Source organism: Toxotes jaculatrix, chromosome 19 (genome assembly GCF_017976425.1).
Source record: "Toxotes jaculatrix isolate fToxJac2 chromosome 19, fToxJac2.pri, whole genome shotgun sequence".
In the NCBI taxonomy this organism is placed as follows: Eukaryota; Metazoa; Chordata; class Actinopteri; family Toxotidae; genus Toxotes; species Toxotes jaculatrix.
Window position 1 is genome coordinate 3,872,231 of NC_054412.1, and position 25,644 is coordinate 3,897,874.

The 25,644-nt window shown below is 40.1% G+C and overlaps 4 protein-coding genes and 4 non-coding genes across 9 annotated transcripts in view; 3 read left to right on the forward strand and 5 right to left on the reverse strand.

The window, feature by feature from the left end:
- The window catches only part of scara5 (scavenger receptor class A, member 5 (putative)), a 57,554-nt gene extending 53,726 nt beyond the window's left edge, over nt 1-3,828 (forward strand). For both annotated transcript variants that reach the window (XM_041064470.1, XM_041064471.1), the window contains exon 12: nt 1,540-3,828. In XM_041064470.1, coding sequence (XP_040920404.1) covers nt 1,540-1,673 — 134 coding nt within the window. In that variant the 3' untranslated portion in view covers nt 1,674-3,828. The remainder of the gene's footprint in view (nt 1-1,539) is intronic.
- A 3,127-nt stretch (nt 3,829-6,955) lies between these two features.
- pbk (PDZ binding kinase) lies at nt 6,956-11,726 on the forward strand. The gene is made up of 7 exons (XM_041065088.1): nt 6,956-7,037; nt 7,737-7,904; nt 8,335-8,474; nt 8,992-9,161; nt 9,434-9,563; nt 10,553-10,744; nt 10,985-11,726. The coding sequence occupies exons 2-7, from the start codon at nt 7,738-7,740 to the stop codon at nt 11,212-11,214; spliced, it is 1,029 nt and encodes a 342-aa protein (XP_040921022.1). The 5' UTR covers nt 6,956-7,037; nt 7,737; the 3' UTR covers nt 11,215-11,726.
- A 424-nt stretch (nt 11,727-12,150) lies between these two features.
- On the reverse strand, nt 12,151-18,480 carry esco2 (establishment of sister chromatid cohesion N-acetyltransferase 2). The gene is made up of 15 exons (XM_041065087.1): nt 18,348-18,480; nt 17,534-17,601; nt 17,108-17,262; nt 16,597-16,912; nt 16,123-16,441; nt 15,852-15,973; nt 15,576-15,687; nt 15,252-15,339; nt 15,005-15,047; nt 14,740-14,869; nt 14,353-14,484; nt 14,045-14,134; nt 13,761-13,904; nt 13,328-13,512; nt 12,151-12,869 (listed from the first exon to the last, which is right to left on the reverse strand). The coding sequence occupies exons 2-15, from the start codon at nt 17,584-17,586 to the stop codon at nt 12,737-12,739; spliced, it is 2,022 nt and encodes a 673-aa protein (XP_040921021.1). The 5' UTR covers nt 17,587-17,601; nt 18,348-18,480; the 3' UTR covers nt 12,151-12,736.
- A 268-nt stretch (nt 18,481-18,748) lies between these two features.
- ccdc25 (coiled-coil domain containing 25) lies at nt 18,749-21,673 on the forward strand. Its single transcript, XM_041063735.1, has 9 exons — nt 18,749-18,917; nt 19,072-19,119; nt 19,291-19,330; nt 19,491-19,542; nt 19,808-19,883; nt 20,044-20,147; nt 20,266-20,468; nt 20,628-20,673; nt 21,132-21,673. The coding sequence occupies exons 1-9, from the start codon at nt 18,893-18,895 to the stop codon at nt 21,159-21,161; spliced, it is 624 nt and encodes a 207-aa protein (XP_040919669.1). The 5' UTR covers nt 18,749-18,892; the 3' UTR covers nt 21,162-21,673.
- An 841-nt stretch (nt 21,674-22,514) lies between these two features.
- On the reverse strand, nt 22,515-22,587 carry trnaa-agc. Its single transcript has one exon. It is a non-coding gene; the product is annotated as a tRNA-Ala (tRNA).
- Nucleotides 22,588-23,045: 458 nt separating this feature from the next.
- trnaa-agc lies at nt 23,046-23,118 on the reverse strand. Its single transcript has one exon. It is a non-coding gene; the product is annotated as a tRNA-Ala (tRNA).
- A 337-nt stretch (nt 23,119-23,455) lies between these two features.
- trnaa-agc lies at nt 23,456-23,528 on the reverse strand. Its single transcript has one exon. It is a non-coding gene; the product is annotated as a tRNA-Ala (tRNA).
- Nucleotides 23,529-23,755: 227 nt separating this feature from the next.
- trnay-gua lies at nt 23,756-23,844 on the reverse strand. The gene is given in 2 exon segments: nt 23,756-23,791; nt 23,808-23,844. It is a non-coding gene; the product is annotated as a tRNA-Tyr (tRNA).
- Nucleotides 23,845-25,644: the final 1,800 nt, after the last annotated feature.

The window sequence follows — 25,644 nt, forward strand, 5'->3', positions numbered from 1 at the left end:
AGTGATGCTGACAGCTCTGTACACCAGATTGATGAACAGCCATGATTTACAGCGGCGCAGCCGAGATGGCAGCTACTATCTCCCCATTTACATTGACTCCAGATGCTGCTTTAAAGGCATTACTGATGAGTCATCTTCCCTTCGCACCTACAGGGCATAAACCCTTCAGCTATGAATCATTTAAACTGAAGAATCAGCATGTGAGCGCAAACAAATGTTGTTCAGTGTCACTCTTATTCCCTCACAGCTGAGTACCATCTCCTCCAACCACCTCAGACTGTTGCAAAACTGAAGTGTTCCGGATTTTCGGAGGCCTCCAGTGGTTCTGGTTTTACAAACAGGAACCAAAAGTTTATAGCAAAAACAATACTGCCAAAAGCTCTGCTTACCAGCTGGGACTGTGTTTTATTACCGGATATAACATTATCTGATCAACAATTCTGTGAGGAAGCTCTGGGAGTACTCGCTGTCTCAATCAGAAGTCTTGTACACTCACGTTTCTAATGATGAATGTCTCTTCGGTCTTCGATATATGAAGAGGTTGGTTTCAGTTTCCACTGTTCTTAACACCATTTGCCTCCAAAAACTTTTAAGCTTCTTATAACTTATTTGGGGCACAAGCTTCGTATGTGTGCAGATGTGTCCTCCACTTAACCTGCTTTGCTAAAAGCTTTGTTACTTTGGTAATAATGTGGAAAAGAATCTGATTTCCACATCCCACAGCAAGAAAAAAAAAAGTCAGGATTAGTCACTGGGTTCAGGATGTGTTTATTTTGTGTTTATGTATACTTTCTCTAGTTAATGGCCTGTGTGGCAAACTTCAGCTGATGATTAAACTCACACACAGCTCCAGCCAACACGTTCAATCTCTCTGGCTGAAGTTACAACATTTAGACTCTTTGCATGAACACAGAGGAGGACGAGGGATGCATGAACGAGCCATCGGAGAGACGACTCAACTTGGACTGATGGTTTTGAAGCCCAGATGTGAATTTTTGTTCCTTCCCAGTAAATTCATTTTATTTGGCTACACCTCTTTATGATGACGAAGAAAGCGTAGGAGACTAGTTAATCTTAATTCACTGCATTCCACCTTTCTAGGTATGTACTGTACCCTACATGGGAGCCTCTCTTTGTCTTGGAGAGCGAATTTCTGGACGTTTTTGTGTATATTTATTGGATTTTTACTGAACAATGAGCAGAATATTTACAAAACAGGAACTATAAAAAACATGATTGGGGAAAAAGATGCAAAGAACAAAGGAAAACAGATGGGATGAAAGAAAAATATTAAACAAAAACAAGAAAAGAGGCTCTCAGACTTATGGAGAAAAGCCAGTGAACTAGTTCAAGCAGTCAACTCAAGCGACAGCGCTTCTCTTCTCACTTCTCCGGTGCCTGATCTGATTTTGATGACACGTTGCAGAAAGACAACCCAGGAAAAGCCATTCAGCATCATAGCAGAGACATCAGGCTCCATATAGGTCAGAAATAGTTTCTATTTATCCATTTTATAACGTTCTCCTCCTTTCTGTGCAGGTACTGGTCTGATCTGGATGGATGACGTTGCATGTGCAGGAACCGAGGACACGATCCACCAGTGTAACTTTTCCGGCTGGGGCAAAACCAACTGTGGACACGTTGAGGACGCTGGTGTGACCTGCGCCGTCTAAACCTTCGCGATGATCAGCGGCTGGATTTCTGCTCAGACAGCGCCTTAAACTTCAAAGTAGCTACGAGGTGCACAACGTCCTACCAGCTTTTTTAGAACTTCACAACTAAACATGTGACTGTTTTAGCTACAAGACTGAATCATGGGGCTAAAGACTTTATTGACTACATAGTATGAGTTGCTACACAGAGGGATGATCGCGTGACGGGACTCTTCATCAGACTGAATCACAGAGCTCACCTGTCTTCAATGGAGGATCAAAGGTTGGCTTTTATAGGAGCAGGGTGAAGTTGCCCTCAGAGGCTTGTCTGGGGGTCAGTTTGCTGTTTTGTCCTCCAGTGTGGGGTCAAACCGACCCGACAACTTCATCATCCGAGAGCCTTCATTCATTTGTCAGCTCTTGTCTCCAAGATGCTGAGACGCTGAAACGGCACATAACAAAACTGACATGACTGCGTCATTGGTGAACAGATTTTTCATTTACAGGCAGCTGCTCTTCTCAGTATTATGCAGGAATGGCTTTTGCTAAGCTTACCACAGTGTTGCCTTTTCATATATCGTATAGCGTTGCTCAGTAAGCAGCCATTTGGTCTTTTGCAGCCTTGACATCTGAGGTAAAACTGGGGCTAAGTTTGAGCCTTTTTTGACTCAAACTGCCGCTCAGCTTTACAGAGATTTAAACCGAGTTTCAGCTCATTGTTTAACTGTGCATCCCACAACATGTTTTGGTTCACTTTCACTGCTCTCATTGCCTTGTTTTTCGCTGTTTCCACCGAAAAAGCTCTAAAAACCCACTGTACACCACCTGACCGGCACCAAACAGCATGCAGACAGAGTTAGAGGCTAGCTGGTGCACACAGAGGAACATTTAGCAGCTAAAGAACCAGAAATTCCCCTCAGGAGTTGGTAGAGATGAAAAACAGAGATAAATGAGAATGAATGTTGGACTTAGACTCATCAGGTGGAGAGAAACACGGCTCCAAATAAACGATAATGTTGCTCAGTAACTGCTGGGTGTGTAAATAAGCAACTGCTTGCCTGCTAACACGTTTTTCATCTGGGAGAGACTGTGTATTGAGCCGCTCGCATGCTTGAGCGTGTGAATGATACAAACAAAACAGGGACCCACTCATAAAAACACGTAACGCACAAGTGGTCAAAAACTCCAGAGGGTACCTTTGAGTGAAGTGGAAGTTTATTTTCAAGTTACTTTTACTATTCAGCTTATCGTTTCAGCCTAATTTCCAGTGAACAACTTTATAAGGCAGTAATACAGTAGATGTTAGGTCTGTGAATCTGTTACCACAAATTTTTAACACAGGTTTAACTTTGACACCTTTGCATCTTTTAACCTGCACATCACCAAATCACTGCTTACTGTGTGCTTTATATTTATAAAAAATAATAATAAAAATAAATAGATAAGCAGCTAACAGATTTTGGAGATGGTAAACTATAGTCGACATGTGAAGCCATTATAAAGACGAGAGAACAGACGAGTATAAACAGATGGACGTATGGACGTCTGCCCTGTACAGTTTATAACGGTGGGTCTGTTAGTGTTTACTGCCAAAAGTTGGGTTGTTTCAGCATTAAGCTGACACACACACATATACACACACCAGACCAACCATAACATACAAGCTTTTTCTTTTCAGTTTTATGCTTCTCTCAGTGAAGTTTAGTCTTTATGGCTTCTTTCAAATCCAAAAAGAGCTGGTCCCTCTCAAGTGTCCTGGCTCACTTCTCTGTCTGAGCTTAGAGAATACACCAAACCACAGGTTGGAACAAAATATATGTCAGAACCTGTCCTCTTTAAGCAGTCATGTTTTATATTTGAAGAGGGAAAATACTCTTTAGTGCACCTTAAAATTTGGCAAATTCACAAGCCTAAATTCTTTCCCCCCAGTGGTTGTTGTTGAATTCCCTTCACTCCTATGATCTGTGGCGAAATCTGACTGTAAACTCTCATGGAGGAAACAAATCAAAAAGTGTCTGCTCCTCTAACTCTTTATGAAAATGAATATGAACAGATGTTGTCCATTTGCAAGTTTGTGTCCAAGTGAGATGAAGGGGGAAAAAAAAAAAAAAAAAGTTTTGGATGTAAATTTGACTTTTCATGGCGCCGCAGCCAGAAATGACTTTTTTCTACCTCATGTTAAAGTGCCTTGGTGTTTGTCGAGGTTTCTGTTTTAAACCATGACTCTGCCACAGAAGGAGACAAATTAAAGAAGGAAAAAGGGAAAGGGGAGTCTGGGGAAAGGGAAAATGAGGTGAGAAACCAGACTCAATACACTCATGTGTCTCAAAAGAAGCTATAGCAGCACAAAAAGGAATTGTGGGTGTTTGACTGTTTCACTTGTGTATTTCTCTTCAAACGCTGATTGGATAACTCACTCAGTTGCCTTAATGGCACCAACACTATAGTGTGTGGCTGCTGGAGAGGTCCCAGTTGTATATTGCATATTATCCTTGTAATACTCATGTTAGAGCTAAAAGTATCAGGCAATAAATCAGTAAGTCCGACCCTATGAGCAATACTGGATGAGCTCTATAAGCTGTAGACCTCACAGGTGGTGATATAGGAGTGTTCTGCTAATCCCAGTTGCGCTGCAGTGAATGTTCCCTCGATCTGGCATGTCTTGGCCGGCTGAGTGACAGGTGAAGTGCAAAAAGAGACCACTTGTCCATGGCCAACCTTGTTTAAAGTACTTGTTGTGTTCTCAGTATGGGCAGTAGTGGTGTGTAGGCGGGCTTTAAAGCAGCTTCTGGACTCAGACTCTTGGACAGGTGCTCTGCCCTCTTCTCACAGCTAAATGTACTTTGACCGGTGTTTCTTCCAGGCTGAGTAGCAGCCTGTCAGATATCTACAGGATAAAACAGTTGTGATGTGATTTCCTGATTGGTTAGAGGCTCCTCTGACCTCAGATCAGTGCTTCGGCCTCATGGGGTCAAATAACTCGTATACTTTCACTTTTGAAAATGTAAAGCACCCTAATGCCTTACCTTTGAAAGTGAGAACACGTTTCTAAACCAAGTGCACTTAACCACTTAAACGTGTATTTTTTTCTGGGAAAGATTTTAAAGTGACTGGTATCTCATGTGTACTTGGTTGTACTAAGACCTTTGCATATGCTACTTTGGCATGATGGCTCTAAGCACTCCTGCATATACACATGTCTGTTTTTATTACATCGTGCCGGTCATAACACATATAAGGGCTATGGAGTTATCAACATACGTACAAAAGTAAATGCCTGAATCAAACATGGTTACATCACGAAAATACATTTGCTTAAAAAAAATACACAACTTTTTACTTTATGGTCTGTTGATTTTTGTACCACTAAAATGCTGTATATGCACTGCTGAAATAATAAAATGTAGATTTGTTTAAACAGGTGAGCTCTGTTGTTCCTGATAACACTGAGAGAGGTGAATTGGAAACAGGCGTTTTTAAGATGTCAGCAGGTGAAGCCAGAGGGAGGAAGTTGAGTTGGACGCGTGTGTGAGTTGCACACATGATCACAAGCGCTGAGGCACGTGGATGTGCACACCGTGTATGTGACCTGACTGACAGCTCTGATGTGTAATTACAAGTATGAATGTTTCCACATGTGAAATGATTGGCTGAAAAGTCACCTGGTCTCCAACACACATGGCCGACGGTCAGAACAAAGCTGCTGTGGTTCAGGTCAGCATGGTTTCGTTTATCCTCCAGGAAGGTAAGATATTACTACTTTTTATTTGATATAGTAAAATGTAAAGGTATGCAAGTGGAACTCCTTATTACACATATGTGATGGTTGGTTGGCTGGATGTGTTTCTTATCTTGCAATCAGATATACTTAGACTGCAGTTTGATCATATTTAACTCCAGTGACACACACAAGAGGGATTCATTTGATGTTGTTTTAGCAGTTAGTTTTTTATGAAATTGAAACCTGTCCACTACATATATTATACATATTATCTTCTAAGGTCAACTGAACCTCAGCTTCTAGACCAACATGGATGAGAAGTCCTGAAAGTGATCAGAAAAAGTGAGAATTTGAACAATTTCATTACAACTGGGCAAAGTTGTGATGTGATCAAAAGCTCAAAAAGAAATGAAAGGAGTTACTGAGGACAGAGAGGAAGACATATTTTATCAGTGCAATGACAGCATGTTATGTAACAACATGGAGTAATACAGCATACATGAAGACACAGAAAACACGCATTCACATTCACATTCACAGAAACATAGAAAATTTGCAAAAAAAGTGAGAAAAACATGCTAAACAGTAGGTACCCTCTTTGCTTTCTCTCTGGATGTTTCTCTGTTGTCTGACCAGAGTGTAACCCATCCTTATTCTATAAAGCACACCACAACATGTGGCAGCAGAGCCCACAAACATGAGCTCATTCCCCTTCAGGGAAACGAGAAATGGGGAGAAACACAGAGAGAGAGAGAGAGAGAGAAAGCAATAGTCCCAGTCTTCCCTTCCACATCCATTTGTCATCAGGCCACATTCCTACTCCTCTTCCTCATAATGGAACGGTTATCCCTCCACACAATGAGGAGACTGGGCTGGGAACATCTGCAGCATGTGAAGGAGATGAAACAAAAATGGGATCATGAGAGTCGAGGTCGAGGTCAGCTTTCCCCATCACCAGCGAGGAAATTCTTTCAGGCAAGTTGCTGATGTTAGAGAACAGACATATGCAGTAATGAAACTGACACAAATCTCTTCTTAACTTGCTCACATGTGTGACTCCTTCTTGACACCTTTCTCTTGGCATAGGACTCAGTGTGACAATCAGTTTGTTTTGATTTTGTGTCGACTAATTAACACACACAAAACCTCAGGCAAGGAAGTTTTATCCATCACACACGTACTGTGAGGCTGCAACCAGCAAACCTTTACACTATAAGTCTGACAATTATTTTCTTCAATGATTAATGATTCTTTAATGATCTATCTATCTATCTATCTATCTATCTATCTATCTATCTATCTATCTATCTATCTATCATAACACTTGCACCTGATGTAGACAACGTTTTATAGCGTTTTTATAACTTGACTGACCTCAGCTGGTGAAACAGCTGTATTACAACGGTAACCGATTTAAAGAATTATCCTTAAATTGCTTAAATGCAACGTAGTGAGTTCTTTTATTTTAACAATATACTGTGCACTTTTTAAAATGGTTTAAATCAAGGTAACTCACGTGCTTAGTGCTCAACAGTTGTCTTGGTAAACGACTTCCGTTTAGTTTGTCCCTCTGCGGTGTCCGTACCGGGTGCCTGGCGTCAGTTTGAATGTTTGGCGCGGGTTAGCTGCAGACGTTTTGTTGTCGCAGTAAAAGAGAAAAGCAGGTAATGGTTAATTATTTGACTAAATGATAGATTTATCTCACTAAAAACACAACAAAGACAAATTTAAACGGACCGTGGGCACGTTTACTTCGGTAGCTTGTCAAATGATTTAGCGTCAAAGCTACATTAACGACATTAACGTAGGTCGCTTCTGTGTCTCCGCCATCGGCTAAATGTTAACTAAATGTTGACTGAATGTTGTTATATTATTGACAAAGACGAAATCTTACAGTTACCGCTTTTTAAAAAAATGTAATTGCCGCAAAATGTACTGTTGCCAAACACTGACACTAGTACTCCCTTTAACAAACGTTTGAGGCATTTTGCTTCACAACGCCATAGTTGTAGGTCACATCGCCAGCCTCCATTCAAATTTTTGCGTTTTATGCTTGTTTTACATAGTCACAGACAAACAGAACTTTCTGTACACCTGGTAGGTTATGAGATACTTAAGATTTTAATCCGGCTTATTTTATACACGTCAAACATGAATTGCTTTTATGAAATACAAACTTTTTGAAATTAAGTCACTTTATAGTATTAGCCTGCCAATTAATCCAGTTTACTTTGTTTAGGCAAGTCGATTGTGTTTCTCAGTAAATGAAGTACTCGGTAGTATAGTATAGTCAAGTTTAGGTTTAGGTTATTAAATGTATCCCAAAGTGTGCTTTCCAGTGTTAACTTGTTTTGCTTGGACAGAATGGCCTCCCCTGTCACATGCACCGATGAGGGCGCGTTCAAGACCCCTAAAAGCGTCCGAGTGAAGAGCGTTGGAAGCAGTGGAGGCACCCCCATGACCATCCCAGCTTCACCTTTCATGAAGAAGTTGGGCTGTGGGACCGGAGTCAATGTTTACCTCATGAACAGGTGCGTGATCTTCTCTGATTAAAAATAAAAATACTAGATAAAAAGGTTCACACCTCATTTCTGCTGTCTCCCTATCCTAGAGCCAACAAACCTTAAAAAAACTTTATTTAAAATTGTGCTAGTTTAATCTATGTGTGCAAAGTAATGGAAGGACCTGAATAAATAAGTGAAGAAACATAAGGAATGCATACATAGGTGCGCTGCACAGTACAACTAAGCAACTGACTCCTAATGCTTAGTTACTTTAATGCTGGTTACTTTATGCCTCTGTGACAGCACACAGAATATCTTTGAGTTTTGAACTGTTGGTAGTTGATAATAGTGTTTTTTTTTTTCTTAAACTACTGTATGTGCAAAGTTTTCATGTTTGTGTATAAATAATATTAAAATAGCACATGTTAACAAAGTACTGTTGAACAAACGATTTCAGAGTGGGAAAGCTGAACGCGTCTCCGTGGGCTGTGAAGAAGATCAACAGTAAATGTGCAGCCAAGCAGGTGGCTGTTTACCAGAAACGCCTGAACGAGGAGGCAAAGATCCTGAAGGGAATAAATCATCCAAACATTGTTGGTAAGAAATGTTTTTAATCAGCAATGGAGAAGGGTGGTGTGGTTCTTACTCAGAAAATTGCACAATGAGGAGGACAAATCAGGTCACATTAGAAGTCAGTGTGTTTGTTACTGTCAGTATGATGGTGATGAACACATGGATTCCTGACTTGTTGCAGGGGGAGGCAGCTGGTGCATGCACATAATTCAAAGGCATGTGCCAAGTAATGCTTTTCCTATTACACTGTAAATTCCCAAGAGCCTAAGAAGAAGTAAGAGAAATAATTTTCTGCTGGAGGCCTCTCCGCATTTTAAGACCTATTTGTAAATAGTAATATAAAAACTTCAACTTTACTCCAAAGGATCAGCAACACAAACATTTCCCCACATACTGGATTCATTCATTCACAACCAAACTCTTTTTTTTTTATCTGTTTTGTACATGATTAAACATACATATCACTGTTCACTCATTAACACTCAGCAGCAAAGTAAAGGAATTAAATTTAATAATTCTGTGTCCATATCCCAACATCAAGGTTTCCGTGCCTTCGCCACAGCCAAAGACGGCTCCAAGTGTCTGGCTATGGAATATGGAGGAGAGCAGTCCCTCAATGACCTCATAGAGAAGAGGAGAGAGGACGGCCTCAAAGCTTTTCCTGCAGCCAACATAGAAAAAGTCGCGCTGCATGTGGCTCGTGGCCTGCAGGTAAATCATGGGCTGTCTTCTACGTGGTGTCAATGTGTGTCAGATGATTCCTACACCAACTTTGCATTTATACATGAATGACTTTAAATATATATAAATATATATATATGTGTAAAGTTTCATCAGTAAGTTTCTTATTATACACCATAAAAAAAGTCACACTCAAAATGTCAGTTTTTTGTTTTTTTGCTCAAATTTTAATTGAGGACGGTCCAAACAAAACAAACACAGGAGGCCATGAGTAACAGTGTTTTGTTTGTTTCTCTCTGCAGTATCTTCACAATGAGAAGAAGCTGCTGCACGGCGACATGAAGTCCTGCAACGTGGTCATTAAAGGCGACTTTGAGACGGTCAAGATCTGTGATGTTGGTGTGTCTCTGCAGCTGGATGAAAACATGAGAGGTAATGATTGTTTTCAGTGACAGCATCCATGATAAAATCAGTGCGTGACTAATAAGTTCTTTAAATCCTTTGAATATTGATTATTAAAATTGGACTGTTTTTGTGCCATTAAATATGATTGTCCCTCTGAAACAGTGTTTAAACATCACTGATTTCACATTAGTATTAGTTCAGCATTTCAACATGACTAACAAGTATGGAAGTGATCAACTCTACAATAAATGTGTCATCAGACAAACAGCAGCACATCAATCTTACCACACACAAATCACAATGTGAGCCTGAATCTTCAGATATTTTGATGATGATCAGACTCTTCTCAGGCAGAAGTTATCAGAAGTTCACTGGTTTCAGTTGCTCAAGTGTGAAAATTAGCTTTTTCGTGTCTTGGCAGCACGTTAAACTGAATATCTTTCGACTTTGGGCTGTTAGTCGGACAAAACATTTGATGACATTCCCTTGGTCTACAGGAGACCGTGATGTTTTATAAAACAAACAACTAATCGAGAAAATAATCAGCAGATGAATCAATAATGTTAAACAGTCATTAGTTGTGACCATACTGATAATATGTGCTAGTTTAGACTGTGTGTGTGTGTGTGTACACAAGTGGGATCAATAATGGATTAAAGCACAGAATTGGCAGTAAAAACTTGGGTGGAGACGACTGTTTACAGCAGCTGATTTACTTTGTTTCTCTGCCCACACAGAAACATAAATTCTTCGGTCTTTCCCGCTCTTGTACATGCATGTCATCCCCAGTGGGGATCTGTCCCATTTAGGATTTAATTTAAATTAATTGCAAACTTCTGGATCTTCCTTTGTAGCATTTTTCAACAGGGCCAAATATCACAAGCCTTGTATTTTTTTTTTTTTTTTAAAGAAATATAACTTGGGTGACACCATCATGGCAACACAGACAAACTTAATGTTTGTTTTGTTCTTAAATTGTTGTCCAGTCCAATGTGAGTTGTTTCTGTTCTTCTCAGTATCAGATCCAAAGGCGGAGTACATCGGCACAGAGCCGTGGAAGCCGAAGGAGGCTCTGGAGGAGGGAGGAGAGATCAGCGACAAGGCCGACATCTTTGCCTTCGGTCTGACTCTGTGGGAGATGATGACGCTGGCTATGCCTCATCTGGAGATGCTGGAGGACGACGATGATGAGGAGGAGGAGGATGAAGGTGAGATGCTCTGTGGCCACAGCAGTGTTGTAAAAATTGAAAGCACTGAACTTTGCACCCTTTACATTTGCTTGTACTTAGAACTGAAACCATTAGTTGATTAATCAGCATCTGTTATGGTATTTAATCTTTTCAGCCATTTTTCAAGAAAAAATCCCCAAACTTAACAATAACAAAGAACAAATGTACATTCAGACCAGTATTCTTGAGTGTTTTAAAAATCTCGGGTTTGTGTTTCAGACGAATCAGAGGAGAGCTTTGACGAGGACGCCTACTACGAGAGGCTGGGGACGAGGCCGGCGCTGGATGCTGAGGCTCTGGGCAGCTCGTACCGGAGGATGGTGGAGCTGTTCTACCTCTGCACAGAAGAAGACCCCAAGAAGAGACCCTCAGCCGCCCAGATCGTCCAGGCTTTGGAGAGCAACGCCCCGCTGGAGAAAACACCTTGTGAGGTGATTGTTATCGACTGATTTGCAAAGCAAATTCTGCATTTTCATATAGAAGCTGCAAATTAGGAATGTTCTGAGTCCAGTCCAGTTTGGTAAATGACGAGTTAAAAGATTTATGTGGCAGATTATATGGACACAACATAAATACCCTGCCCATGTTTCCTTATTTTTCAGTTTGGGAGGATTTTTTATACCAGTTTAAAAACAGAAACTACTCCAGTCTCCAGGAAATATAAATGTTAGGAAACAGCCCCGTCACTGGTTAGAGTCAGTTGACGTAAGCTACTGAGACTGACTTTAATCTCTTTACTGTACTTCTTTATTTGACACTTGCAGTTTGTGTGTTTCTCTCCTGTCCTGTCGACTTTTATAGTGTAAATGTCTTTTACTTTCCTCACTTGTCACTTTCTCTTTAAGTTATTCCTGAATATCTCTGTGACTTTTCCACCTCTGTAAACTTTGGTAAAATTCTCCTTTCATGTTTCTTGGTGAAACTTTCATTTGTATCACTAAATTAGACTAAAAGCCCACGACCACCTGTGTTATTTTTAATTGCATGCATATTCAATTTTACTGATGTTTTGAAGCTTTTGACCATATCACATGGTCTTCATCAGCAGACGAAGTTTATTCAGTTGTCATGGAGCTGTAGAAGTTCAAACTTTACTTTCTGAGCGCTTTCAGTGCTCCATATTTTTATTAATTTACACACAAGTGACATCTAAGTGAACTTTATCTGCTGATGAAGACCATGTGATACAGCTGAAAGTATCACAAGCCGGTCAGCAGGCCTTGACTGTCACACGAGTGAGCAAGATGTCAAACTATTTTTTAACAACTTTTGAATTCGGCTTAAGTTGTACAGATTATTCTTCTCACTCTCACATCGTGTGTTTTAAGTGAAATGTTCGTGTAAAGTCTGAAACATTTTCAAGAAACGAGTCAAGGTTCATAAAACAAAAGGCAACACGTTTATTAAAATCTATTTACAAAGCAGAAAGGCCCTAAACAATGATGGTGTCCATCTTTAAACAGGTCAGTGTCTATAAACATATTTTCCTTCCAAAGTGCTCAGAAAACCTTGAGCTGGTAGCAAGAAAAAAAAATCTGACCATTTAAAAGAACATAGCAAAAGGAAGTTTTCAGTCTTCTTAGATGCAAAAGACAAAATCAGTCAAAGCTACGTGGTCTCCTTACTCAGAAAAATATAAACATTTGAAAGTACCGGCAATATAAACAACATTCAACAGTAAGTTTGGCAGAGCTGAGTATAAATACTGAGTGACAGCAGGTGTATTAAAAACATAACCCTAAGCCTACTTTATCCTGAAGAGCATTATAATCATACATCTGAAGCTTATACACACTTGTCAGTACGAACTAAAGCCTGGTATAAGCAACATGAACATCCTGAACTCTTGTTTTGCTTGTGAGAGTCAATTCAACAATTGACTGAAGAACTGTTAATATGCAACACTTATATAACTGATTTAACAGGCTGAACGGTCGCTTTAATCCACGTTTAGTTAAATTCTTCCAAACCTCATGCAATGAAGTTGTAAACGAGGAAGGTCGGTGTGTTGCAGTACTTGGTTGCGAACAGTTTGCCGTCAGGTGTTGGGTCAGAGAAGGCGATTTCCTCCTTGGTTAGATGACTGCCGTACATGAAGCTGCTCCTAAAAAAAAAAACAAAAACAAAGGAAAATAATTAGGAAGAGTAACAGTTGTTTTCCTCTTTTTAGAAATCAGTGTTGCTGTAGTCTGTTGGTTTAGTGTGGTTTGCTTCGACAAGAGAAAGTTTCAAGGCCGAGTTTTGGCAGGAACCTAAATTAATTAAACTTTTTAAACTTAGTTTATCCGTCAATCAATTTTCTGCCTCTTGTTCAAGTTGATTTGTAATATAATTCAGGAGCTATTGCTATACAATGCTGAAAAAATGATATACAGCGATCTAGATGACATCATCTCTTTTGTTTTCCTGTCAGCTTGTTTACACCCGACTGACTTGTGCTTGTTGCCTTTGACCCATTTTTTTGCGGCGTCACCAGGTTCTGAGAGCTCAGCAGTAAATGTAGAGCTGAGCACACGTGAAGTAAGAACAGTAAGAAGACAATGAGATTCAGTGAAGTCGTACCTGACGGTGTCCAGCATGCGGGTGGCGATGCCCTGCCGTCTGGCCAGGCTGAAGACCCAGATCCGACTGATACCACACAGAGCCTGTTCTGGGGTGGTGGAGCAGCACCAGGCTCTGTGTCGCTCCATGAAGTCGTCCTTGGTCATATCCTTCTGTCGATCTGGCTGCTCAAGGACTCTGTAAGCCTGCAAGAGAAGAACTGCCTGCATCGGTTTTTGGACTTTATCCGAATGCTACGCATCTCATGATTCCACTATCATTATCATTAACAAGATGTAGCTTATGTTAGGTGGAGGAAACAGTTGGCCCTCACAACACCCTGTCTGTGAAGCCAGTGGTTCTCAACCTGGGGGCCGTGTCCTCCACAAGAGGTCACAAAATATATCCAAGTAGTCATAAACCATACAAGCCATAAACCATGCAACATCCCTACCTGTCGTATGGGTTCAGCTACGAGACATCCCACCACCATTCGCTCTGTGTTGATGAACAGGTAGGTCTTGGCCTGCGTGGGTCTGCTCAGAGTCACCTGCTGGAAACCCAGCTCGTTGTCCGCTACACGACGCACATCCTCAGCCTGAGGCCAAACACACACACACACACACACACACACACACACAGGAAAAGTGAAATGATGCCCCTTTCAATTAAAACAACTTGAGAACTGGTAACAATACACTTTACACACAAAAGTGCATCCAGTGTCCAGACCCACACCTTTTTGATGGCGTATTTGGGATCATCTGGCATGACCAGGAGAATTTTACCATCCCAGAACTCGGCCACCACCCGCTCCTTCTTCCAGCCCTGGAAACACAACAGAGAGAAGAAGCTGCAGTTACAAGCCAACAACTCGGAACAAACTCACCTCCGCATGAAACAAACCGATGCCAGCTGCCTGGACAGGGGATCTCCAGAAAATTACCAGACTACTTCAGGTAAGAACAAGTGGCTTCATCGTTACATTGGCAAAAAGAAAAGATATTTACTGGACAAAAGAATAAAAGATAATCATTAAGTTTTACCACAAATTTGATGGAATCCAGGAAGCGCTGGTGGAACTGGGTGTGTTGGAAATTGTCCTCTGGATTGTCGGCGCTGTACACCATCCCACATGAGCTGCAGGTCATTGCTCCAAACTGCTTCTGACCTGCATCCTGATGAGGAAACAGAAAAATACACTCAGCAAACGCGTCAACAAGTACACAAAGGTCCAATCAAAGAGGGGAAACGGAGACACTAAACAACAAAAACACAAACCTGGTAAGATTTACTACTTTCCTCTCATCCTACTTTTTACATGTAAGATATTAAAAACAACACAGCTTTAATACAAAATGTCTGCATCAGCCTTAAGAAACATTCTCCTTGCTGGGCTCAAGTATGCACCAAAATATAAAACATTAACATACGATGATGAGCTGGTCGCCATCGTGCTTCTCTTTCCTCCTGCGAGCACTTCGCTCTTTAGCTGAAGGAGTCTGCAGTGGGCCAGAGGGGGTGCTGCAGGACACTGGAGACTGCAGAGCTACATTCTTTAATCTGCACGACAAAAACGTAAAGTTTTTTTTATTGTTGTTGCTGTTATTGTTTAATGTTAATCTTTTTCCAATAAAGAATTATGTAAAGAGTAGAGAAAAAAAAAACATTTAAGTGTCGATGACTGAACAGTCTCACCTCTTGGAGGCAGAGCCAAAGATGGGATACACAGCTGTAGACTCTGTGAAGATTTAAAAAAAATTATAACAAAAACACATTTGATATAAACTTAACAGGAGCATCAGTGACATTTTGCACATGTGATTTTGAAACAGTCTCAAATATAACCAGGAAAGCAAATTAAATAGTGTCAGATGTCTCCTACGTGTTGGTGCTATCATTGATAAATATAATTTTATTTGGACTGTTGGCACTGTGTGGCTACCTTTGGGGGGGCTGGAGGCAGCGCTGGTGGGACTAATATCACTGAGGTCAAAGATGGGCTCAGAGCCACCGTCTGCCAGAGAGTGATCCTGGAAAGTTAAGTTCAAGATTATGAGCAACAGATTTCTGAAGAATCAGTAACATCATTAATATTCAGCCACAAATGTCTGACAATGACTTAAAAGTTAGGTTATGGGAAACTGGAATTAGATGATCAAGTTTAAAAAAAGAAAATGTTATGGTCAAGCAAAAAACTAAAAAAAAAAATTAAAAAAATCCAGTACAACAATGTCCATGAAAATGTGGGTAAAGACTTCTGCTGTACCTGAGTATTGGTGGACAAGGATGCAGATGCAGAGCTTGGTTTTGGAGTACGTGTCAACACAATCATCAGCTCCTTGGTAATTCCATATTTCCCTGTCAAGACTTTAGGTGAGCTGAGGGAAGAAGATGATTATTGACCATCTGGAACAGTTCATTTGCCCTTATAACAAAAGTTTAGTAAGCAAAATTATGATCGCATATATAATTTTGCCATTTCTTTTCAATTTGGGTGAAAGAAAAAACTGGGGAGCCAAACTTGTATTTGATAGTAAAGCACCTTGACGGCTGTGGAGATTCAGGCTCTTTGTTAACAGAGTCCATCCAGTCTGTGGGATCAAACTTTGCTCTCTGCTTGGTGATTGGCTGGTTCTCTTTTGTCTCGACCGGCTGGACGGCAGCCTGCAGGAAAAGACCAGGATAAAATATTTAAGCGTGTTAATTTTACATTTGTTTTCAATATCAATTAATCTGCCAGTTTCTTGATTAATTAACAGTTTCTTTGGGAAAGTAGGTTAAAAAAAAACAAAACAAAACACGGTTCTGCTCACCTCTTCAGGATGTTTTTGTTGTTGGTTCATCACCAAAGCAGGCTGCTGCTGCTGCTGAGTTGTTTTCTCACTCCTTGTTTGTGGCAGAGCAGCTTTACTCTTCCCCTGGACTGACGCTGGCCTGGTCAAAGATTTTGGTGCAGATTTCTTGTACATGGACGTAGGTTTCTTCCCTGTACCGAAGAAAGCAGCTCCAACAAATATCTTCGGTTTCGGCTTCAGGTTGCTGAAAGTGATGGTGATTGCTTTCTTGGGTTCTGCTGGTTTAGCGCTGCCGGCAGGTGCAGCAGGTGTAGTAGGTGATGGTTTAGCAGTGACGCTGTTGAATTAAATAAAACAATTTGAGAGACAGTTTAAAGATTAAAAAAACTACAACTAAGCTTATGATGATAAATGCTAGAGCATGGTATCAGAAAACTACAGCACCACCAACATAACAGCTGTGACTGGACTGTGACTTATGTGGAAACAAACCTGCTGTCAGGCTTTGAAAGTTTGATCGTCTTCGTAGATGTTGAGTAGTTTTTGATACTCATCTTCCCTGCATTACTAGATCCGACAGAAACCTTTCTTGGCTTGTTGCCTCCTTTTCCATTCTTCTTATTCTTCTTTTCTGGCTTTTTTGCCTGGGGGGGAGACGATAGAAGACGAGGAGGAGGAGAAGGAAGAGACTCCTTTATCGCCTTCCTCTCAAGAGGAGTGAGGTAGACAGGCTTCTGCTTGCCATAGAAGGAGCTTGTAACCATTGTAGCTTTGAACGGAGATTTACGGGGCGATTTGGCCGGTGAGCCTAGAAAAAGAGGCAAATAAACAGATATGGATGATAAAATAATGTGTGTGGAAAAATGGGGAAAGAACAGTTATTTGCAATATGTCTCTGCATCCTTAGGGGCTTCACAATACTTCAAACCCCTATATACATCTTGATCAAATTTCAGAGAGCCACAACTGAACAACAAGCTTGCCTTTCACCAGTCCACCTTACCTGCTGGTCTGCGTGGGGATTTCTGTGGTGAGGGACAGTTCTCCTTGTCCAGACACCCAGCTGGCTTCTTTCTGATAGGAGACTGCTGGGTCTTTCTTGGGGATCTCCTCTTCAAAGGTGACATCTCCTCTCTCGCCCCCTTCTTGTTTGGGTGACTGGAGTTTAAGTAACAGAAGATGAGAAATAGTGCCACTGATCCAACAAAACTTACATTATGTTTGCCCTGGGTCTATAAAGTATTGCGTAGTAATGCTGTAAAACAACAAACATACAGTACAGATGCAGAAATGGTGATGTGAATATTAAACAAAATACAACCAGAAATGTCACTGTCACATTACTAGTAATACAAATATGAATAAAGTAAAATGACAGAATTCAAATATGTATTATCAACTTTTTCTAAATTCAGTGTTCACAACAAACCTGTCAGAGTCCAGAGTTGAGAGCTTTCTCTTCCTGGTAGTAGTGGGCATCATTCTCACAAGAGTCACCTACGCACAGAATAACATTATCAGGCCTTCTGGGTTAACATAAGAGTTTACACAACGTTAAACATTATTACTTGTCTGTGAGACCTAATGCTTTGGTAACAATTAGAGCCGCCATAAGCAGTGCCACAAAACCTCCTGCTGGAGGTCATAAAAGGTCACAGAAATGCATCTTCTAATGCAGCAGTATATCCGTATTTTTTGTGTCTTTGGCAAGAAATCATTTGATTTTCTGCAGACGTTTGGCGTGAATGTCTCAATGACAGTGCACAGAGCATGTGGAGGCCAACATCGATAAACTACACTATCTGACCTTTATATAAGCGAGGTTACTGACAGATTAGGATACTCTCAATTTAACGTTACGCCCGAAACGACACCGAATTCAATCTTGTCTGTGCACAAACGTAAATTACTCGACTTACTTAGCGCGACTAGCTTAGGTTAGCTTAGCGCTTAATTAAGACCAAAAGTCGCGAAGAATAGATAATTGGCGGGATGATTAGCTTATACAAAAGCGACTTTTGCCTCCAATATAGATTAGCTAAGGTATCGATATCAACTAATTGTTGCCTAAACATAACGACGCACATCGGGGGTTTTTTCGGAGTAGTTATATTTGTCTGTTTTACAGTTATATAGTTAAACAGACGCTTTGTTACTTAACGTTACGTATAAATAAATACGGCACTCGGGAGAAATAAAATTACACAATCAAACAACAGGAACACATTCGCCGGCCATCTTACCGAACGCGTTTTGTCGTGCTACATAAAGTGATAAATTTTGGTATAAAGTTTGGAGTTGGCGGCGATTCTCCTGCTTCTCGTGCCCGCGTTTCTTCTCTGTGTTTTGAACAACCCGCGCCTGCCTCCCGGAAACGGAAACGCTATGTGGTTGAGTTACCGCAGTAAGAGCGTAGAGTGCCTTCTGGTCGTGGCCTTCAAAATAAAAATATTGTTTAGTAAATGGCGATTTTTCAAATCTATTAGCTCTATACAATCTCGTGATGCGCGTGAGGTAGCGTCTGAGGCCCCTGGACAGTTGCTCTGTTTGTAATCCAGCCCTGTTTCCGGTTTCACACAGGGCCACTGTCAAATTCATTGAAGTCAAGGGTTTATTTTGAAGGCAGATTTGTGTACTTCCCGGGTCAACTTGTACATGCGAAAAGTGACAGCAACAACGATCTGTCGGCTGAAAACTGATCATATTTAGTTGTGTTAGTAATTAGGGCGTTACCTTTCAAAGTCCACTCACTATTCATTTTTTAGTGGCGAGTTTTAATTCACGCAAAATGGTGTTTTACTTCACAAGTGCCGGTGAGTGGAGCCACGGGGTTGGCAGCAGTGTTAGCTTGTAGCCTGGTTAGCCATTTACATTCAAGACTATGGATTTTATTTCTCATGTTATGTGACTTACGTTTTTCGTGCCTGCTAACATCACTGTTTCATTCAATTATTCCTCCTCTCTCAGTTGTGGCGCCTCCGTACACGATCTACATGGGAAAGGACAAGTATGAAAGTAAGAGTGTTAGCGTTATATTACAGATACACCTCATTCTGTGTGCTTTTATAATAACTTTTGACTTGTGGTGTCTCTATGATTATTATATTATTCTGCTGAGTCTGTATTTGTCACGAGACACAAATTACAGCCACATCAACTTTAACTCGAGGTTGTTTTTGTCAACAGATGAGGATCTAATCAAATACGGATGGCCCGAGGACATCTGGTGAGATTACACTTTCATGTCTTAACTTTTCTTTTCAATAAGAGGTTTGTGAGGTTTGAGGTTTGTGTGTTTTTATGTCATGCCTTACTCATGAATAAAGGCATATTTTGTTTGGTTTTTTGGGGGTTTTTTTATAATGCTTTTTTCCCCCAATGTCCAGGTTTCATGTGGACAAACTTTCCTCGGCTCACGTTTACTTGAGGTTGCCAAAGGTGGGTAAGGAGCCAACACAGTGAATGACATGAACCTCTGACTGTGAGCATTTATACTAGATCTGAAACATTAGTTAGTAATTCGGCTAACAGAATAATAATCAGCTATTCAGACATTAACTAATACTTAATTTTTTACTTTATTAAATTAATTATTAAATTAATTATTAAATAATTGATTTACAGTGTCACTTACATTTTATAGTGTGTGGTTTCTGGCCACAGTCACAGGCACTGCTGACTGCTCTGTTGGTGTGTTTTCTAGGGTCAGACCATAGATGGTATTCCTCCAGAGGTGCTGATAGACTGTGCACAGCTGGTGAAAAACAACAGCATCCAAGGTAAAGACTGCTGCTTCCTGAGAACATCAGCCACACATCAAGCACAAGCACTGAGTCTAAGAACAAGCTTATTGTCTCCTATGCTGTTTTAAATGTGAGTGACATACATTTATCCTGTGTTAATAAACGAATTAAAGTTAACTGTGTTGTGTGTGGTCAGGATGTAAGATGAACAACATCAACGTTGTGTACACACCATGGGCCAACCTGAAGAAAACCGGAGACATGGACGTAGGACAGATCGGCTTCCATCGACAGAAAGAAGTCAGTAAACCACACCTGAAAATGTTGAATCTCAGTTTACGTTTTAAAACATATTTGCTGCAAAATGTCTGATCCTTCACTCACAACTGTTTTATGGATCCTGCACCTTGTTTCACAGGTGAAGATCGTAGCAGTGGAGAAGAAGATCAATGAGATCGTAAACCGTCTGGAGAAAACAAAAGCAGAACGCTTCCCTGACCTGGCGGCAGAGAAAGAGTTGAGAGACACAGAGGAGAGGAACGAAAAGAAGGCTCAACTTCAAGAACAGAAGAGGAGAGAGAAGGAAGAGCAGAAGAGGAAAAAAGAGATGGAGGAACTCAGGTAACAGTGTGATTATTATTCAGTTAGGTTTGGGACACTTCTATCAAAGTCAGTATTTTCACATACTGAAATCAGTGCAGTCTATATTTCACAGGCTTGAAAAGCTGTGAAATATGAAGTATTATTTGTTAAAACATATGTTTTGATTTTCTTCTTCAGAAACTATTCATCGCTGATGAAGAGTGAAAAGATGAAGACTAATGAGGTGAGGATGTCAACCAGCCAAGAGAAATCACACCATTTCTCACATTTTAGAGTCACAGAGCTGTAAAAATATTGAAAACCCCTTGGAAGTTTTTCACGTTTTATTGTCTTATAATCATTAAAAGTCATTTAGATCAGAGATGTGGATTCACTTTGACATCGAACGGTCTTTTTCTATTGATCAGAAACAAAAACATCTCATTAAATTGCCCTTTTTTTCGAGTAGTGTGAAACAAAACAAAAAAACTTAAGGGAGTTTGAATATTTTATAGAGGCACTATATGTTTAGGATTTTGTTTTTGCATTTTCCTCCTTGTTTTTCATGTTCACAGTAAAAGCAGAAAAGCAGCAGAACGCTCAGTGTTTGCCTACTTAGATAAAAGGCTAGAAGGAGCTAGAAGGGAACGTTGTTAGGCTGTAAGAGCTCTGATGTTTTGAGACACTATGTGTTGTTTGCAGGATGGCTACGATTCAGATGACTTCATGTAAGAGGTTAAGACGAGGCAGCTAGCAGACAGACTCCTTCTCCACCACTCAGATCTGCTGTCAGGACGCTCCCCTGCTGCTTTTGCTTGCTGTAACTCTGCACTGACATTGGAAGAAAAAAAGACAAATGGATACCTTGAACTTTTGGTCACCAGGAGCAGAAAGCGAACCAGGGAGGGACAGCCCCGGGACTTGTTCCACATGCTGACTGGTTCAGATACTGCTTCCAAACCAAACCAGGCTGGCAGACCTTTTCATCACAGAATAAAACTGTAGAGGAAAAACACAGGACATTACAGAGAGAAACAGCCGAACAGTGTTTGCTTTGGTTTTTACTGCCATGTCGACTGATGTTGATTTATGCTAAATCTGGTCTCTGTGTGGGTGTTTTAATTACCCTGCAAAGCTGAAGACCACAAACCCTTCTGCTCACTTTCTTCATGTGTTAATTTCTCTGCTTGTCAGATTTTATTGAATACAATTCAATGGATGAATTAAACTCACGTAGTAACTGGTGCTGCTTGCACTTACTTTGACAAGCCATTATATTCTTTTGCAAAGCATTGTAAACCAGTACCAGCCACTAAAAACAGAAGTGAATTCTTGGGATTTGTAAATGGCGTTCAAAAATCTTTTAGAGTTTATTGAAAGTTTAGTCAGAAGTAAGAGTGAACCTCCAGTACCAGCTCTACAACAGATGATAATTGTTCCAGCAGTATCAGTTTAGACCTGCAGATTTACAGTATGTGTGCTAACATCTGCAATTTCAACACATATCTACTCTTTGCAGTATTCAGCGGATACGGTGCTGCACCGTAAACAGGTAAACAGTAGTTCTTAGAAACTAAAAACTGCTGTACATGCAGCAGCCATTTTCCCCCTGTAGATGGCAACATCAACACATCTACACCATTAATGTACTTTGAGAATCTGCAGGTTTAAAGTGGTGAAGCTGTTACTTTCAAAGTGGCAGAGCCGTGCTTGTTTGACAGTGACTGAAGGTTTGTCCTTGTGGAGGATCTGCCGCTGCTATTTGTGGAGAAAATGTATTACGGGAAGTTGTCAGACAGTTGTGAACCAGGCCCATGAGGTGCTTTACATGTAAAATCATTTAATAAAATGTTAAGTTGTTTATGTTAATCTCCGCATACTAAATTTTGTGGCAAAAGGTACCGGAAATGGTAGCAGCAAATGTTCAAAACAGCGAGTCCATACTTGAAGATCAAGGCGTAAGGAAACAGTAATTCATAGATTTTAAAGGATCTGATAATGAGCTGCTCTGAGAATTTAAGTAAAACGTGACGTGGATGTTTAAAAAGAACGATATCGTTTCACCAATGAGAAGAAAAAAATATTTGGAGGATGCGGGCATCGATCCCGCTACCTCTCGCATGCTAAGCGAGCGCTCTACCATTTGAGCTAATCCCCCGTACTGGTACAATATGTGGAACCAGGCCATATAAGGAGTGTTCGAACTGGATGGAATTTTCCACTGATCGCTTCGAACGTTTCTTAAAAATTCGCATTAACGCCGCCTCATCTCGTTGCTTAAGTCAGACCTCTTTGATCTATTTTACACCTCTCGCCTGAAGCCCTGTTAGTACGCTACTTTCACTGATTATTTGCGTTAACCTTTCTCGGTATCTCGTAAGAGTAAAAACGCATAGTTGGTGCAAAAATCGGTCAGCTAAGGACATATTTTATTTATTTTATTCATTGTAACCTGAGAGTAGATCTTAAACAACAAAATGGGGCTAACGTTAAGCCCCCATAGATACAAACACTAAATTAATGTGACCGGCTTGACTCATTACACTGCTGTTTTGCTTTGTTTTCTATTACATAGGTTGGTGCAGATATAAGTAGCAAAAAAACATAAATTGCAACTGGAGGATGCGGGCATCGATCCCGCTACCTCTCGCATGCTAAGCGAGCGCTCTACCATTTGAGCTAATCCCCCTGCTATCTCACGGGCGAAAACCATCCTATATAATGCAGAGAGTGTCTCATTCTGTAGCTGTAGAAGTCGAACCCCAGCGTTGCTTTTACGATACTTTATCAAACCTCTAACCTGTTTTCTACTCTACCTCTAACCTTTTTAACTATAATCTTAGTGCGCAGCCTGTTTTTGTACAACGCTTTTTGTTAGCCCAGCACACACAAAATTACATAAATTTACATAAAGAAAAGTCACGAACTCACCAGGTGGAAGGCAATCGTCCTCACCTGACGGCGTCCTGTGGGGAACAAAGACGACGTAAGATATTTTCTCAAAGAAAGAGACGAAAACAGTGAGCTGGAGGATGCGGGCATCGATCCCGCTACCTCTCGCATGCTAAGCGAGCGCTCTACCATTTGAGCTAATCCCCCATGACAGCAATAGAACAGTGACGTCATGATTCATACACGAATTAGGAATGGCGAACTTATGTTATGTTGGGGGTGAAAATGGAAAATATGTGCTGTTATAGGGAAAACTCAACAAACGTCATGTCCATTTAACATTTTTTTGCAGTACAAATACCTCGTACTGGCTCGGCTATTTTGCATGTGTGGGAGCCACATATTTGTACATGTCAAAGAGTGAAAAAGTCACCTCCTTCGAGCCGGATTCGAACCAGCGACCTAAGGATATCTTATGTTAACACTCTACAGTCCTCCGCTCTACCAACTGAGCTATCGAAGGGGCTGACGTCGAAAAGGAAGGTGGCCATGCCATGAATAAACAGTATGCGGTTAGATGCACTTTGCAGTCTCACCCATATTATACCATGATAGATTTGAAATGTTTTGTCATGGTTCGGAAGGCATTGATGAGTAAAAGCTATCAAAAGCTTTCATCAAAATTACACGGTGTGGGCGGGGCGGTACCACGAAGTTAACCCTTCGCCAAAACACAGGAAATGGATGTATTAGCGGGTGTTTCTCCCACATAATCTACTTAAGTACATTTTGACGCCATTCTAAAGTATGGCCTTACTATACTATGAAGTTTTTTATGACATTTTGAGGTCTTACTAAAGTAAGACTTTTTTGGCCTGTTTTGACGCCTTACGGACGTATGACATCTTTTGTGACATTTTGAAGTCTTACTAAAATATGACTTTACTGGCCTATTTTCACACCTTACTATACTATGACATTTTTTATGACATTTTGAGGTCGAAAAAATTTTTGACTTTTTTTGTCCGATTGTGACGTCTTACTATACTATGACGTTTTTTATGACATTTTGAGGTCAAAAAAATTTTTGACTTTTTTTGTCCGATTTTGACGCCTTACTATACTATGACGTTTTTTATGACATTTTGAGGTCAAAAAATTTTTTGACTTTTTTTGTCCGATTTTGACGCCTTACTATACTATGACGTTTTTTATGACTTTTGGAGGTCAAAAAAAATTTTGACTTTTTTGGCTGATTTTGACGCCTTACTATACTATGACGTTTTTTATGACATTTTGAGGTCCAAAAAAATTTTGACTTTTTTTGCCCGAAAAAAACGCCATACTATACTATGACGTTTTTTATGACATTTTGAGGTCAAAAAATTTTTTGACTTTTTTTGTCCGATTTTGACGCCTTACTATACTATGACGTTTTTTATGACTTTTGGAGGTCAAAAAAAATTTTGACTTTTTTTGGCTGATTCTGACGCCTTACTATACTATGACGTTTTTTATGACATTTTGAGGTCCAAAAAACTTTTGACTTTTTTTGCCCGAAAAAAACGCCATACTATACTATGACGTTTTTTATGACATTTTGAGGTCAAAAAATTTTTTGACTTTTTTTGTCCGATTGTGACGTCTTACTATACTATGACGTTTTTTATGACATTTTGAGGTCGAAAAAATTTTTGACTTTTTTTGTCCGATTGTGACGTCTTACTATACTATGACGTTTTTTATGACATTTTGAGGTCAAAAAAAATTTTGACTTTTTTTGTCCGATTTTGACGCCTTACTATACTATGACGTTTTTTATGACATTTTGAGGTCAAAAAATTTTTTGACTTTTTTTGTCCGATTTTGACGCCTTACTATACTATGACGTTTTTTATGACTTTTGGAGGTCAAAAAAAATTTTGACTTTTTTTGGCTGATTTTGACGCCTTACTATACTATGACGTTTTTTATGACATTTTGAGGTCGAAAAAAATTTTGACTTTTTTGCCCGAAAAAAACACCATACTATACTATGACGTTTTTTATGACATTTTGAGGTCAAAAAAAATTTTGACTTTTTTTGCCCGAAAAAAACGCCATACTATACTATGACGTTTTTTATGACATTTTGAGGTCAAAAAAAATTTTGACTTTTTTTGGCCGAAAAAAACGCCATACTATACTATGACGTTTTTTATGACATTTTGAGGTCAAAAAAAATTTTGCCTTTTTTTGCCCGAAAAAAACGCCATACTATACTATGACGTTTTTTATGACATTTTGAGGTAGAAAAAATTTTGACTTTTTTTGCCCGAAAAAT

Coding starts and splice junctions, on each gene's coding strand:
- pbk (XM_041065088.1), top strand. CDS start 7,738: ATGGCCTCCCCTGTCACATGCACCGATGAGGGCGCGTTCAAGACCCCT. Junction 8,475..8,991: donor AAATCATCCAAACATTGTTG/GTAAGAAATGTT, acceptor CCCAACATCAAG/GTTTCCGTGCCTTCGCCACA. Junction 10,745..10,984: donor TGAGGAGGAGGAGGATGAAG/GTGAGATGCTCT, acceptor TTTGTGTTTCAG/ACGAATCAGAGGAGAGCTTT.
- esco2 (XM_041065087.1), bottom strand. CDS start 17,586: ATGATGCCCACTACTACCAGGAAGAGAAAGCTCTCAACTCTGGACTCT. Junction 14,485..14,739: donor ATGGCGACCAGCTCATCATC/GTATGTTAATGT, acceptor TTTCCTCATCAG/GATGCAGGTCAGAAGCAGTT. Junction 13,905..14,044: donor CCAAATACGCCATCAAAAAG/GTGTGGGTCTGG, acceptor GTTTGGCCTCAG/GCTGAGGATGTGCGTCGTGT.
- ccdc25 (XM_041063735.1), top strand. CDS start 18,893: ATGGTGTTTTACTTCACAAGTGCCG. Junction 19,331..19,490: donor GGATGGCCCGAGGACATCTG/GTGAGATTACAC, acceptor CCCAATGTCCAG/GTTTCATGTGGACAAACTTT. Junction 20,674..21,131: donor AAAAGATGAAGACTAATGAG/GTGAGGATGTCA, acceptor TGTTGTTTGCAG/GATGGCTACGATTCAGATGA.